This window comes from Phytophthora infestans, genomic scaffold (genome assembly GCF_000142945.1).
Source record: "Phytophthora infestans T30-4 supercont1.30 genomic scaffold, whole genome shotgun sequence".
Taxonomy (NCBI): domain Eukaryota; phylum Oomycota; class Peronosporomycetes; order Peronosporales; family Peronosporaceae; genus Phytophthora; species Phytophthora infestans.
The window spans coordinates 467551-480287 of record NW_003303729.1 but is presented as its reverse complement, the minus strand read 5'-3'; the positions used below and the strand labels follow the sequence as shown (position 1 = coordinate 480287).

Sequence of the window (12737 nt, the reverse complement as noted above, 5' to 3'; positions counted from 1 at the left end):
GAGGATATGAAGCCGTGGGCGCTGTACGACTTGTCCGGGGCGGTGACCCCGGACGCGTTGGACACCATGCAGGACCACTTTCGGCGCTTCAGGCGTCTCCGGAACAAAACACTCGACGGCGCGACGTACGAAGCTTTGCAGAGATCATGGTGCGCATTCATCCGACGGCGGAATCGGATGCATGAGGCTGGAGAAAGTGTCGTCGGCTGGCTCGGTGATCGCGAAGCCCTACAAGCCGAGCATTCACTCGGTGATCTGCGCCTAAAGGTCTGCGACGACGCTTGGACCGAAGACCGTTTGTGCTATGTCAACGTACGCGAAGGTTGCAGTTCGTGTGACATCGAGCGACGCCCGACGCAAGCTAAGTGGATTCAGCATATTGTCGAATATCCGCTCATGCCGACCGAACACGCTTGGATCGAGAAGTATAAGCGCTCACTCTCCGAGTTCACCCAAGCGGCTATTCGCGGCGGCTCGCGCCGACAGCGTTCGCGACGGAGCCCGTCTCCGGCGCATTCGACGTCTCGTCGGGCGCGTAGTCGATCGCGTTCTCGATCGCCGCGAGGTCGCTCGCGGCCGCGTTTGACTCAAGGCTGGAGTCGTAGTCATGGACGACATCAGGAACGTCACGAAGCAAGTTGGCGCGAGGCTCCCACGTATCATCAGCAGGTTGAAACCCGAGCCATCGTACCTTATACTTTCGCGCGGCGGGAGCCGCGTGTTGAGCCGACGACTTGGTCGAGTGACACGCGCGAGGAGGATCTTCGTGATCAACAATACGGTCCACGATCCAGCACGTATCTCCATTCGAGTCAACGATGGGCGGAGGATCGTCGCGGTGGAATTCGACGCGACCTGGTTGACCAGGACGACGTTGAGCAGGCGCTGAACACTTCTCGGGACGCACAGGAGGAGGCCGAGCGGGCGGCTGAGAGCTCTCGGAACGCCGAGGCGACTGCGTAGTCTGGAGGCCCAGGTGTTTGGCGGACCGAGGGGTGGAACTCTTCCGCGCGAGCGGGGAACTGGGACAGATGGGACGCTGGTTTGACAGGCTCATCGCGAGGGCCGCTCAACGCATGCTCCTGCTCCGCCTCCGGGATCATCGCTGGAAGATACTTCTTAAGTTGCCCGACGTAGAACGTCGGGTGTAGTCGTAGCGACGTAGGAATGTCTAGCGTGTAGGCATCACCCATAACTCGTAGTACTTTGAATGGCCCAATGTAGCGCGCCGCGAGTTTGCTCGCGCCTAGGTTCGTAATAGCAGAGGTACGAATTCCATCCGTTGAGAGTAATACACGCTCACCAATCTTGAATGCACTTGTGTTCTTGCGGCCACGTTTGTCAGCGTTTTCCTTCTGCTTGTCAACCGCGAGTTGTAGCGCGTCACGGACGAATCGGGTAACCGATTGGCGATGAAGGACAAAGTCGGATACCGCTGCCTTGTCAGCAGGTCGCGCTGGAGGTTTCGGCGCGTAGTTAGCCACAGTCGAGTGTGGCTGTGCTGGAGCGATCAGCGTTCGGTGTGTCCAGTCAACTAACGGCGACGACGTGGATTGCGCGGGTGCGAGGATCTTCTTCGACTGTAAACGCGTCACCGCGTTGATGTCTACTGCAGGAGTAGCTGAACTCGTAGACGGCAGAACCGTTGTCTCACCGGAAACCGGTGGTTGAACCAGTATCGGAACCGGTTGGGCAGGGTTATCACATTCCTCTTCCTCCAGAGTGAAGCCATCAGTCGCCGTGGGTTGGCCCACAGCAAGCTGTGCGGGGACACGTGGATGACGCGCGCTGTTGACGAAAAACGGAGTCAATCCCGTCGACGCGTGTTCGGCATTGTTGAGTGCAAACTCCGCAAGAGGCAGGAAGGAACTCCAGTTCTCGAAGGACGGGACATAACTGCGCAGAACATCTTCTAGCACGCGGTTGACGCGTTCCGTTTGCCCGTCCGTCTCCGGGTGCGCCGCCGTCGACATGAGGAGTTTGGTGCCCAGGAGGTCGAAGAGTTTCGTCCAGAACGCCGATGTGAATCGGGGATCGCGGTCAGAGACGATTGATTCAGGAAGGCCGTGATGTCGGAAGACAGCGTCGACGAAGAGCACCGCGGTATCGGCCGCGGTGATTGAGTCCGGAACCGAACGAGATGGCACATCTTGCTAAAGCGATCCACGAAGACCAGAACACCAGTTCGGCCGTCAGTATCGGGTGGGAGACCGAATATGAAGTCCATTGACACAGAGCGCCACGCCTCTGTCGCCAGAGGGAGAGAACGCAGCGGAGCTTGCGATGACGGTGACGGCTTAACGCGTTGACAAGTCTCGCAGGAGCGGACCCACTTGCGCACCCACTTGTATAGATGAGGCCAGTAGAAATCGCGGGATACCGCTGCGAAAGTCTTCTCACGGCCCAAGTGGCCACCCACTGGAGCGTCATGGAATTCGTGTATAATTCTTGCGCGTAGATCGGGGTCGTTGGGGACAACGACGCGAGGAGCATCGAATCGATCGATACTGTACATCAGTAGATCACCGTCAAGTTGGTATCTGTGAATCTGGTCGCGCGTGGAGCGGCTCAGTGTCTTTAGCGTGGCATCACTTGGTGTGCGAAGGCGTTCCAGGATACCGGCATATATCGAGTCATCTCGATACGCGGCAGATATCTCTTCCCGCAGGGGAAGTATTGGAGATACCGCCGTCATCAGGTTCACACCTGCAGCCACACATGTGGCGCAGTCCAATTCGTCGTCGTCCGCGTCTTCAAGTGACTGACGACCCAAATCTCGGCGTGGATCGTAATCGGGGCGCCGAGATAGGGCATCCGCAAGGATGTTATTCTTGCCTGGCTTGTAGTGAACGACGAAGTTGTACTCGGAGAAGAATGACAGTCATCGTGCCATGCGCTGAGAGAGATGAGGGCTCTTCGTCGCTGTTCGCAGCGACGCGTGATCTGTGTAGATCGCGAATGTCTGCTCACCGAGAAAGTACACTCTGAATTTGATCAGTGCGTATTGTCGTGGACCGGATAATTCTTCTCAGCGGGCTTCATCTGTCTGGATTGGTAGCTCACGACGCGTTCGCGACCTTCGTCGTCGAACTGCATCAGTGCACAGCCGATGGCGAAGTCGCTCGCGTCGCAAACAACGTGGAATGGCTTTGCATCATCTGGAAGCGCCAGGATTGGGGCCTCCGCCAAGCTTTTCTTCACTGCATTTAAGGCTGACTGATGTTCGGGAGTCCACGACCACGTGATGTCTTTCTTCAGCAATGAAGACAATGGCTGGATCAGACCAGCATAATTTTTCGTGTACTTGTGGAGATAATTTGCGAGGCCAAGCCACTGACGCAATTCAGTCTGATTCTGCGGCGTGGGCCACGCACAGATGGACGAGACCTTCTCAGGATCCGCTCGGACACCATTTTTGCTCACATAACAGCCAAGCACCGGAATCTCCGGGGCACAGAAGATGCACTTCTTCAAGTTCGCGTACAGTTTGTTTTCGCGCATGACTTGGAACACTTGTCGTAAGTGATTTAAATGGACTTCTGTGGCACTGAGATCGCCCTCAGCGCGGCTGTGAACGAAGATGTCATCGAAGTAGCTCGGAGCGAAGTCGCGAAGTGGGCGCAGAACGTGGGAAATCATGCGATTGAACGTGGCTGGTGCGTTTTTCAGGCCCTGCGGCATGAAAAGCCACTCCCACAGCATCCCGCTGAGAGTGCTCACCGCTGTGAGCGGGACGTCGCTGAGTCGCATCAAGATCTGATAGAAGCCGTCGGTCAGGTCGATGGTGCTGAAAGTAACACTGCGGCCCATGGTGTCAAGTACCATATCCTTCCGAGGGATCGGCGTTTGTGCTGGAATGGTGGCGTCGTTTAGCTTGTTAAAAGCGTGAAAAATGCGCCAACCACCCGTGGCCTTCTTCACGCAGAGCGTCGGACTTGAGTGTGGCGAGGTACTCTCGCGCACGTGACCCGCTTTGCGGCGGCTCTCGAAGAAGTCGTCAATGGCTTTAACCTGATCGCGTGGGAGGGGCCACTGTCGCGTCACACAGTACTTGGAACCCGGCGTGAGATCAATCTCATGGCGAATGACTCTGTCAGCAGGGAGCTCAGCTGGAATCTTGTCGGGAAAACATCCGCGAACTCGCGGACGGTGTCGTATACTGGATTGCCCGAGTCGCGGAGTGACTCCCACGACTGGGCAGCGAAGCGCTCTTCGCGCGCCGACTTCGGCTCAGCGTTCTTTGGACGAAGTGGAAGATTGTCGGTAGCGACCGTCTGGATCTCTTCCGCCGAGGCAGACTCGGTGATCAAGCAGACCTGCTCAATGTCTCCTGACTTCAGATCGCGCAGAAAATGCTTCCAGGAAAGACCCGGAAGGCGTGTGATGAAAGAAGCTTCGCGAGGTGGACTCTCAATGTCAAGTGTGCGTGAGCGAACGGCGCCTCCTTCCACGTGTTCCAGGACGTGTATGGACTCATTCACTGCGATATCGGCGGTGGCTTGACCACGTCGCTTAAGGACGGGCGTCGCTTGGATTTTCTTCTTGGGGCGTCTCGATCCGCTGCTCGAGATAGAAGACTCGCTATCGCTGGACGAGGGATCACCCCCCTCCTAGACACGGAGGGGCACCATCAACCGTGTCGGTAGTGCGCGGGAGCTCTCGATGCTCGACCGCGCCATCGACTGGCGAGAGCCCCTGCTCGATCGCCGTCGTAGCTGGTGGAAGTGTCAACTGCTCGACCACCGCTGTGGATGACGGGAGCTCCAACTGCTCGACCGCCGAATCGCGTTGCGGGAACCTCTGCTCAACCGCTAGAGTGCTTTGCGGGAACCCATGCTCAACCGCCTTGGTGTGTTGCGGGAACCAATGCTCGACCGTCGCGTTGCGTGACGGGAACTCATGCTCGACCGTCGTGTTGCGTGACTGGTAACTGCATGCTCGACCGCCGTGTTGCGTGACGGGAACTCATGCTCGACCGCCTGCTCGGATTGCGGGAGCCCCTGCTCTACCGCCAAAGTGTTAACAACCTCGCTTCGCAGCGAGGGGTTTTCGCGCAACAGCGCTGTGCAAGACATACAGAGAGGGCCATCGCTCGCTCTCTGCTCAACCTGCATTGTGGACAACCGGTCCACGACCCTGACATGGGGCCAGTCCTTCTGGGCAACCAGGAGGTGTGTGAGCACCTCACTCACATCGAAGCCAGAGCGGTGTTTAACCGACCGAGCCAACCAGTCAATCTCTGGTTGATATCGTGACAACCACGGGATACCCAAGATGCAGTCGAACGCGTAGTCCATCTCAATCACGAGGAAGTCGTCGTTGCTGCGGAAGCCGTCGAATGTGTACGGCAACGTGATCTCGCGCCGCGCAACGCGGCGTGGCTTTCCGTCAGCAAGTTTGACGACGACCTGACCTCGACCATTACGGACTGCGATCTCTCTTGGAAACATCGATAAGCACGATTCACGAAAGAAGTTATTTGACGCTCCTGAGTCCAGGAGTGCGCGAAGTGGTCGCCGGGCGCCGGCGACATGAAGACTGACGATGATCAGCCTCGAGTCGCCCGACGTGGTGGTGGCATTAAAGTGTGCGTGGAGCACAGGATGGCTAGAAGGTTGGGTAGCCACCGGGGGACCCGGACCTCCATTCCAGCCAGTAGGGCGCCCCGCACCTACTGGCCCTGACCGTTTTTTGACTGAACGGCAGGTGAGACTTCGGTGGGGTGCGCGAGTACCGGCGCTGGCGCGCGGCATTCCGCCGCGCGATGACCGATCTTCTGGCAGCGGAAGCAAGTGATCGGGCGATTAGGACGGCCGTTGGGCCCACGAGGAGTCTACTGACGGTGACTATTCGACGCGTCAATCGCGTCGATCTCCATGGGCTCGGGGGCTGACTCACGAGCTGCCGTAGACATCGCGCGCGCGTAAGACGCCGCCACAACGTAGTCTTCGCGTAATGCGAGGGCGAATGCTTCCTCGAGAGAGGAAGGTTCCGCTCGGGTCAGGCAGTACCGTGTCATACCTTCACGCATGCCGAATACGAATACATGGACCTGCGCTGCTGTGTCAATCGGATTTGTCACGATGCATGACGCGAGGTGGCGAGTCTTTTGAACGTAGTCGCGCATAGTCCTTTTACCTTGACGAAGGGCGAAGAACTCGGCACGCACGCGGGACTCGTCTTGAGAGGGCTCGAACGCGAGCCTGAGATCTTTCTGGGGAGACTCCAGAGTGGAGAATGCGTCGTGATCAACGACAAGTTTACCGAGGGCCCATTCCTTGGCCTTCCCGGACAACCGGGACAATAAGAAATTGACCTTTGACCCTTGCGCTTCGATCATTCTCGAAGCAATCGCGATGTCGACCTCGCGAAACCACCGGTTCAGCGGGAGGCGATTCGCTCCTTCACCGGAGTAGGTAGACGTCTCTAGCTTCACGACATCATTTTTCGAGGAACGCGCGGGAGTTGTTGCTCGCCGATTCGCATCGGCTAGCTCGCGTTCTGGTCGGACGCCGCTGAGCTCAGCAGCGACGCGATTACAGCCTCACCAGACACCGCCGCGAGGCGGTGAAGGGCTTCCCACTCGACACGAGTGAGATGAGGGAAAGCATCATGTTCCAGGGTCGGCCCTGGAGTTTCAGACGTCATGCCTAGGCTCATCGTGAACTTGGTCATGGGAAGGACTACTAAGTTCTACCAGGTGTAACGGGCCTGGGGCGTCCGTTACTTGCTTACACGTAGTGATGAGGAAGCGCACACGTCCAGTGATACTGAAACCAAGTACTTAGTCTGAAGGAAAATCAACTCTGTTTTTATTTAGGTCCAGGGCAGCTTGCCCTGACCACTCAAATACACTTCAACTCCTTATTGGTTGATGATGGGTCTGGCTCCCCATATTTCAACCAATAAGGTGACGGCAGTTCAGCACACGCTACTCGTGTGCTGCTGCACCTACTTTTGTAATGCAAATCTACCTACTTACGTAATGGTGTGAACCACTACAAAGAACCTATAAACTACCTACATATGTAACTTGGGAGGGCCCATTACAGAACATGTGAAGCCGGGCTTCACAAGGTTCTCATCCAGGCACGGCTTTGGTCGAATTTCCGTTGCAATCGTCGGCGGATTCTTTGCGCGGATGTAAATGATCAAGCCCGGCTTAATTACATCCCGCTTCGTCATGCAGCCGGCTACACGCGAACACACAATCGTTTTCAGTGCTGGACGGTTGCAACCACCAACACTGCTTGCCGCTTCATCAACCCCCGGCGCTGACGCGCTGTCATCACCTCGACGTCTTTCGGCGAAGTCCCCTCTAGATGTTCATATCGAATTGTGTCGACTTCTAGAGTCGACACGTCCTTGCCTCGACGCATTTCGTGATTTCGAACCAATCCCGACCGTGCCAGCTTCCGGAGCTGACACGCCGACATTACAGCTATTGATTGTAGCTGGAGTCCCTTGCATATTTGATGTGTCAGTCCCCGGGACCGACACACCACAGCCACTGACTGTGACTTGAAGTTCTTCCAGAGCTGATACGGCCGTTAAAGTAGGAACATGTCTTAAATCTGTTTTCTGATTTGAGACAGACTTAGTGATAACCTTAGTCGTTGCGACTTGTGAATGGGCACCGTAGGCCGCAGCGTAAGGTGCTGCCTCAACGGTGGAATCGGATGCACCTCGCGGTGCATGCGCGACACTGACAGGGCTATAGCTCTCTATTGCGTGTGTCCGAAGTGTAAAAGAGAACACTTCTCCCAGTTGATCACTGGGTCATGCCGTGCAAGCCACGGCATGCCCAATACCATGTCAAACTTATCGTCCAGGTTCAGGACGATAAGATCCTTCACAAACACCCGGTGTTTGTCCGAGATACGCAGGCGTACAACGCGCTTCTCCATTCTGACGGTGGTACCTTTGCCAACCTCACCCCCAAAACACTTCGAAGCAGTTTAACTTCGTCAAAGTCCAGCTTCCAACGACTTTCCAGTCGAACAAAGTTGTTCAACGATGAAGTCGAAGAGAGCGGGCTCTCTTCGCGCTCACCTTCAGGATGACAGCATTAGGCTTGTCATCTACTTCTGCAGCGAGAATCCTCTCGCTGAGTCTGCAGTCCTCAGTGTCGCGTGTTCGTTGTAGACATGCGCGACTTAAATACCAGTAAGACGCCCCTCGCCTACTGGTTCTGCGCGTTTAATGCTCGCGGCGATGCCCGCATCGCCACATTCACCATCTTTTACCACATAATTGCCCACGCGCTGTTTAAGCGACAGCACGCGCTGTGTCGTTCCGGACAACAGCAGTAGCAGCATCGCACTGCTCTTTCACGATGTATACCCTTGCACTCTATCGGCGACAGCGCACGTAGCATTGTCGCTACGGCTGCTTCTCCAATGCCTGTTGACAGTCTTAGGAGAGTTTCCCACTCTGTATTCGCCAGATGGGAGCAGTCTGCACGCACAATGTGCGTGGTATAGGAACTTGGGCTACACGGGGCGGAGAACCAGCCCATGGACGGTAGTCCGTCCATGCGGTGGCTCTCTGTTCTGTGTTCGTATTCCATACGAGCTCGTCTGGTAGTCGGGCGCTGGACGGACTACAAAGTGCTACCAGATGTAAGAGGTGCCCACTACTTCGGCTTACACGTTAGCGCACGTGTATGAGGAAGCGTAATATGCGACTCACTTAGATTTAGTGAACTTTCGTCTAAAACTATACATCTCCTTAAGTAGAAAAGCAAAGCCGATGTCCGGTAACATTGAGAGCTGTTTATTTGTTTTGTTTGGGGCTTTCTCCTAATGTAATATTCTAGACGAAAGGTATTTGCCACCGAATGGTTGACAGAGTCCTAATATTCCAATTGGTTGAAGATATTGACTTTCAACCAATGAATGTCCTAAATGCATGCAGACCAATAGTCTGCCAGATGTAACCATTGGTGTATCTCACACCAACGTGGAAAACCTTCTTCGTAGCCAAGTGGCTACATGTAGCCACTTGCATGTAGCTCGTTACATTCTGAAGTCGGGCTGTAGGTATCCTATCAGTTATCGCTACCATAAATTATACTGCCCCTGGCCACCATTTCGCCGCCATACCCGATCCATTTATTGCGCATCTAACTTTGCCCATAATTGTCTGGTGAGCACGCTCAGCAGACCTTGAGACTCCACATTTGACTTTTGGTACACAATCCCACTTTAATTTAAGTACCCCCGTCGGTCCTTATCGTTTTACATTATATGGGAATTGTATCTTCATCTGCTTTATAAGGGTTTTAACAGTACTACCATCCTCTTTAAGAGACTTCTGTACGAAATACCATTTATAGCGTTATAGAGGTCCGTGGTCTTATTTTTCCCAATGGGTCCATTGGCAACGTGTGCAAAGGATCCGTTCTCTTGTCTGTCAGCTCACTTTTCTGTCATCATGCTCCTCTTAGACTTTCGCCGCGATTTCGCCAGCACACACGTACGACAGAAAAATGATACCAGTCCCGTTCTCTTTCTGGATAACTTGGGTGCATTTTCTCATTACTCTGCCGACCAGAATGTTTCATCAATGTACCTTTACCATCATGCCCTAGCCGCAGGTGCCACTATTTCAGCGTCTTGATCGAGAAGTACTATCGACGGATAGTACTCAAGCAATATTATCCGGTTGCCTACTCGGTAGATAGTATACCTCATCTATTGCTACTGCAGCTAATATGATTTGGTTTTTACTATCAAGGAAGTACAAGTACTTTCCACTTTTTGACTGTGTGTGGTGATACCCTTGTGTGGCAAGAAAATATGCACCTTTTAAGCGTAAATGTCCTTTTCGAGTATGTTTATAGGCTCTTTAAAACCCACGTGGGTTGACCCTATCCCCATGAAAGCCCCCAAAGATCGGTTTCAATGGAATAAAATAACTGAATTATAAATTTTTGTCTGAGCTAATATTAGTCCAACTTTTTTTAATTTTCACACCCCTGGTCATTTGATCTCCACCTCGAGCATTCTACGGACATTAAATGCGCGCACTTCCATCATCCCTCGAGTTGATCTATTATGAAGACGAATCTTGCCCTTATGAACTCATTTCTCTGTCTATAGCTTGACTTTTTTTTTAATAGGAAGCGCATTTCCGTGTAAAACTAAATTTTATTGCATTAGAATTTAGCTTGAGCCAAGACACACACACACAAATAATCGCAGTGCTTAAGCCGCCAGCTTCTTGGCCACTTCAGCGAACGACTTACCCTGGGTGGTAGCGACCGTCAGCTCCAGCTTCGATGGCTGGCGAGAGCCATCGCCGCCGGCCAGAGTTCCCGCTCCCCACGGGGATCCACCGTGAAGCTCGTCCATGTTGAAAAGCTCAGGGGCACGGTAGCCCAGTGGCACGAAGGTGAGACCCTGGTGAGCTAGGAACGTCAAGGCAGTGAAGGCCGTTGTCTCCTGACCGCCGCCCTGAGTGCCCGTGCTGAAGAAGATACCGGCAGGCTTGCCTACCAGAGCCCCAGCAGCCCACAGGCCACCGGCCGAGTCAAAGAACGCCTTAACCTGCGCTGGCAGCGAGCCGAAACGAGTGGGGAAACCGAACAGGATGCCATCGGCCTCCTTCAGGGTGTCAAGAGTGGCGATGGGGTGGTCCTTCTTGGGGGCGGCGTGCATCTTGCCCAGAATCTCGTCGGAGAGAGTCTCCTGCACTTGGTAGATCTCGGCGGTCACGCCGTCGACGGATTCGACACCCTTCTTGGCGGCCTCGGCCAGTTGGGCGATGTGGCCGTAGGTGGAGTAGTAGATGATAGCGATCGTGGCCATGGTGGTTGGTAGGTGGAGGTGGATCAAAGCAGATTTGAGAATGAGCAGCTTGATACAGCTTGGGGTACGTGGCAATCGAAAATGTAGAAAGTAAGAGGGAGGTGATACTGTAACCACGGAGCCTCTTCAGAAGAGGTACAGTACAGTATTGTCCAAGCTGAAGCTGGGTCCTGCATATATTTATACTACTGCAAAAATGTTCTCATGATTGCACGAAGTCTGCACTTTTAACGAGCCAAATGCTACCATCAAGCATATCCCTTCGTATTTGATTTTGTAGGAAGGAGATTTCCGATCAGCCAATCGACCAGGGAAGTGTGACGTGGTACTGTATGCCTTTTCAATTGACGTCGCGTCATTGGTTCCAGCTTCAGCAAAACAAGCATCGCGTTGACAAGCTTTTCTCGCGGAATCATGTACGGTGAAGTACAGTATTATAATAGCAGGCTAGCTTCTCTGAGTTGGTGCGAAGCGATTCGAGCGAGTGCTCGCAATCGGGGCTCGTCATCAGATAGGCTACATTAACAGCTCTAGTCAACATGCTGGACTTGCAGCCGTCGCATTTCGACTTTGTATCCAATCAGCGCGCGACGCTAGTGTCTACGGCCGCCATTCGTGACATAAACATCTCGATCTGGCCAATCAGCGGGGCTTAAAACTGTGGGAATTACGAAATACACTTGCTCACAATTTCGGACCATCGGATTTGACCCTTTTTCTGACAATTGTCGTTTCAAAAGCATTTTACCTGTGCTGAAACTAGTTTAATTCTACAAAGACAAGTAGTTCTTAAGCCAGGCTGGAACTACATGTACACCAGATCGTTACAAGCAGCAAAACGTGAGCTATATTCATTTGCTCCAGAATGGCAAACTGCTACGGCTGCTACACGTACAACCGTGCAGCAAAACACACGTGCTCGCACACCTCTAGTCTCGGAACGTCATTTTGTTCGCACACGCGCTGCTGATACAATACAGTTCTTTTGTAAAATACTTAGGCGGCCAGCTTCTTGGCAATCTCGGCGAACGACTTGCCCTGCGTGGTGGCGACCGACAGCTCCAGCTTCGACGGCTGGCGAGACCCGTCGCCACCGGCCAGAGTGCCAGCACCCCAGGCCGAACCGCCGTGGATCTCCTCCATGTTAGCAAGCTCCGGAGCACGGTACCCAAGGGGAACGTACGTCAGACCCTGGTGGGCCAGGAACGTCAAGGTCGTGAGGGCCGTCGTCTCTTGACCGCCACCCTGGGTGCCCGTGCTGAAGAAGATGCCGGCGGGCTTGCCCACCAGGGCACCTGCACCCCACAGACCACCGCACGAGTCGAAAAACGCTTTCATTTGCGAAGGCAGCGAGCCGAAGCGCGTGGGGAAACCGAACAGGATGCCATCCGCCTCCTTCAGGGTGTCTGGGGTGGCGATCGGGTAGTCCTTCTTGGGGGCAGCGTGGATCTGGGTCAGCAGCTCTTCGGGCAGGGTCTCGGCCACCTGGTAGATCTCGGCGGTCACGCCGTCCACGGACTCGACGCCCTCCTTGATGGTCTCGGCCAGCGTCGAAACGTGGTTGTAGGTGGAGTAGTATACGATTGCGATCTTGGCCATGGTGCTTGAGTTTTTCAAAGTTGGTTCTTTCTCGGGGAGAGGAGACTCAGGAATGAGGCTCAGCAATGAGGTCTGATCCCAAGATTTTGCATCTTCGCGTCGATAGGAGGGACTTCGAAGTGAGTCCGCCTTATGCACGTGAAGAGGCACGCACTGTACCAAAGCAGCGGCACTGCCAGGATGCTTGTCATGACAAGATAGCGCAATCAAGTTTGGTAAGCCGTGACGTGGACGAAAAAGCGCTCATTAAGACCGCTGATTGGCCAGATCGAGATGTTTATGTCATGGATGGCGGCCGTAGACACTGGCGTCGTGAGCTGAGGATAC

At 54.3% G+C, this 12737-nt stretch overlaps 2 protein-coding genes across 2 annotated transcripts; both read right to left on the bottom strand.

Moving 5' to 3' along the window:
- Positions 1-10109: 10109 nt before the first annotated feature.
- PITG_13763 (flavodoxin-like protein) lies at positions 10110-10834 on the bottom strand (the record flags this gene model as incomplete). The annotated part of the gene is made up of 1 exon (XM_002899412.1): positions 10110-10834. The coding sequence occupies one exon, from the start codon at positions 10809-10811 to the stop codon at positions 10209-10211; it is 603 nt and encodes a 200-aa protein (XP_002899458.1).
- An 805-nt stretch (positions 10835-11639) lies between these two features.
- PITG_13762 (flavodoxin-like protein) lies at positions 11640-12439 on the bottom strand (the record flags this gene model as incomplete). Its single annotated transcript, XM_002899411.1, has 1 exon — positions 11640-12439. One exon carries the CDS (start codon positions 12408-12410, stop codon positions 11808-11810), a length of 603 nt encoding a protein of 200 aa, XP_002899457.1.
- Between the last annotated feature and the right edge of the window lie 298 nt (positions 12440-12737).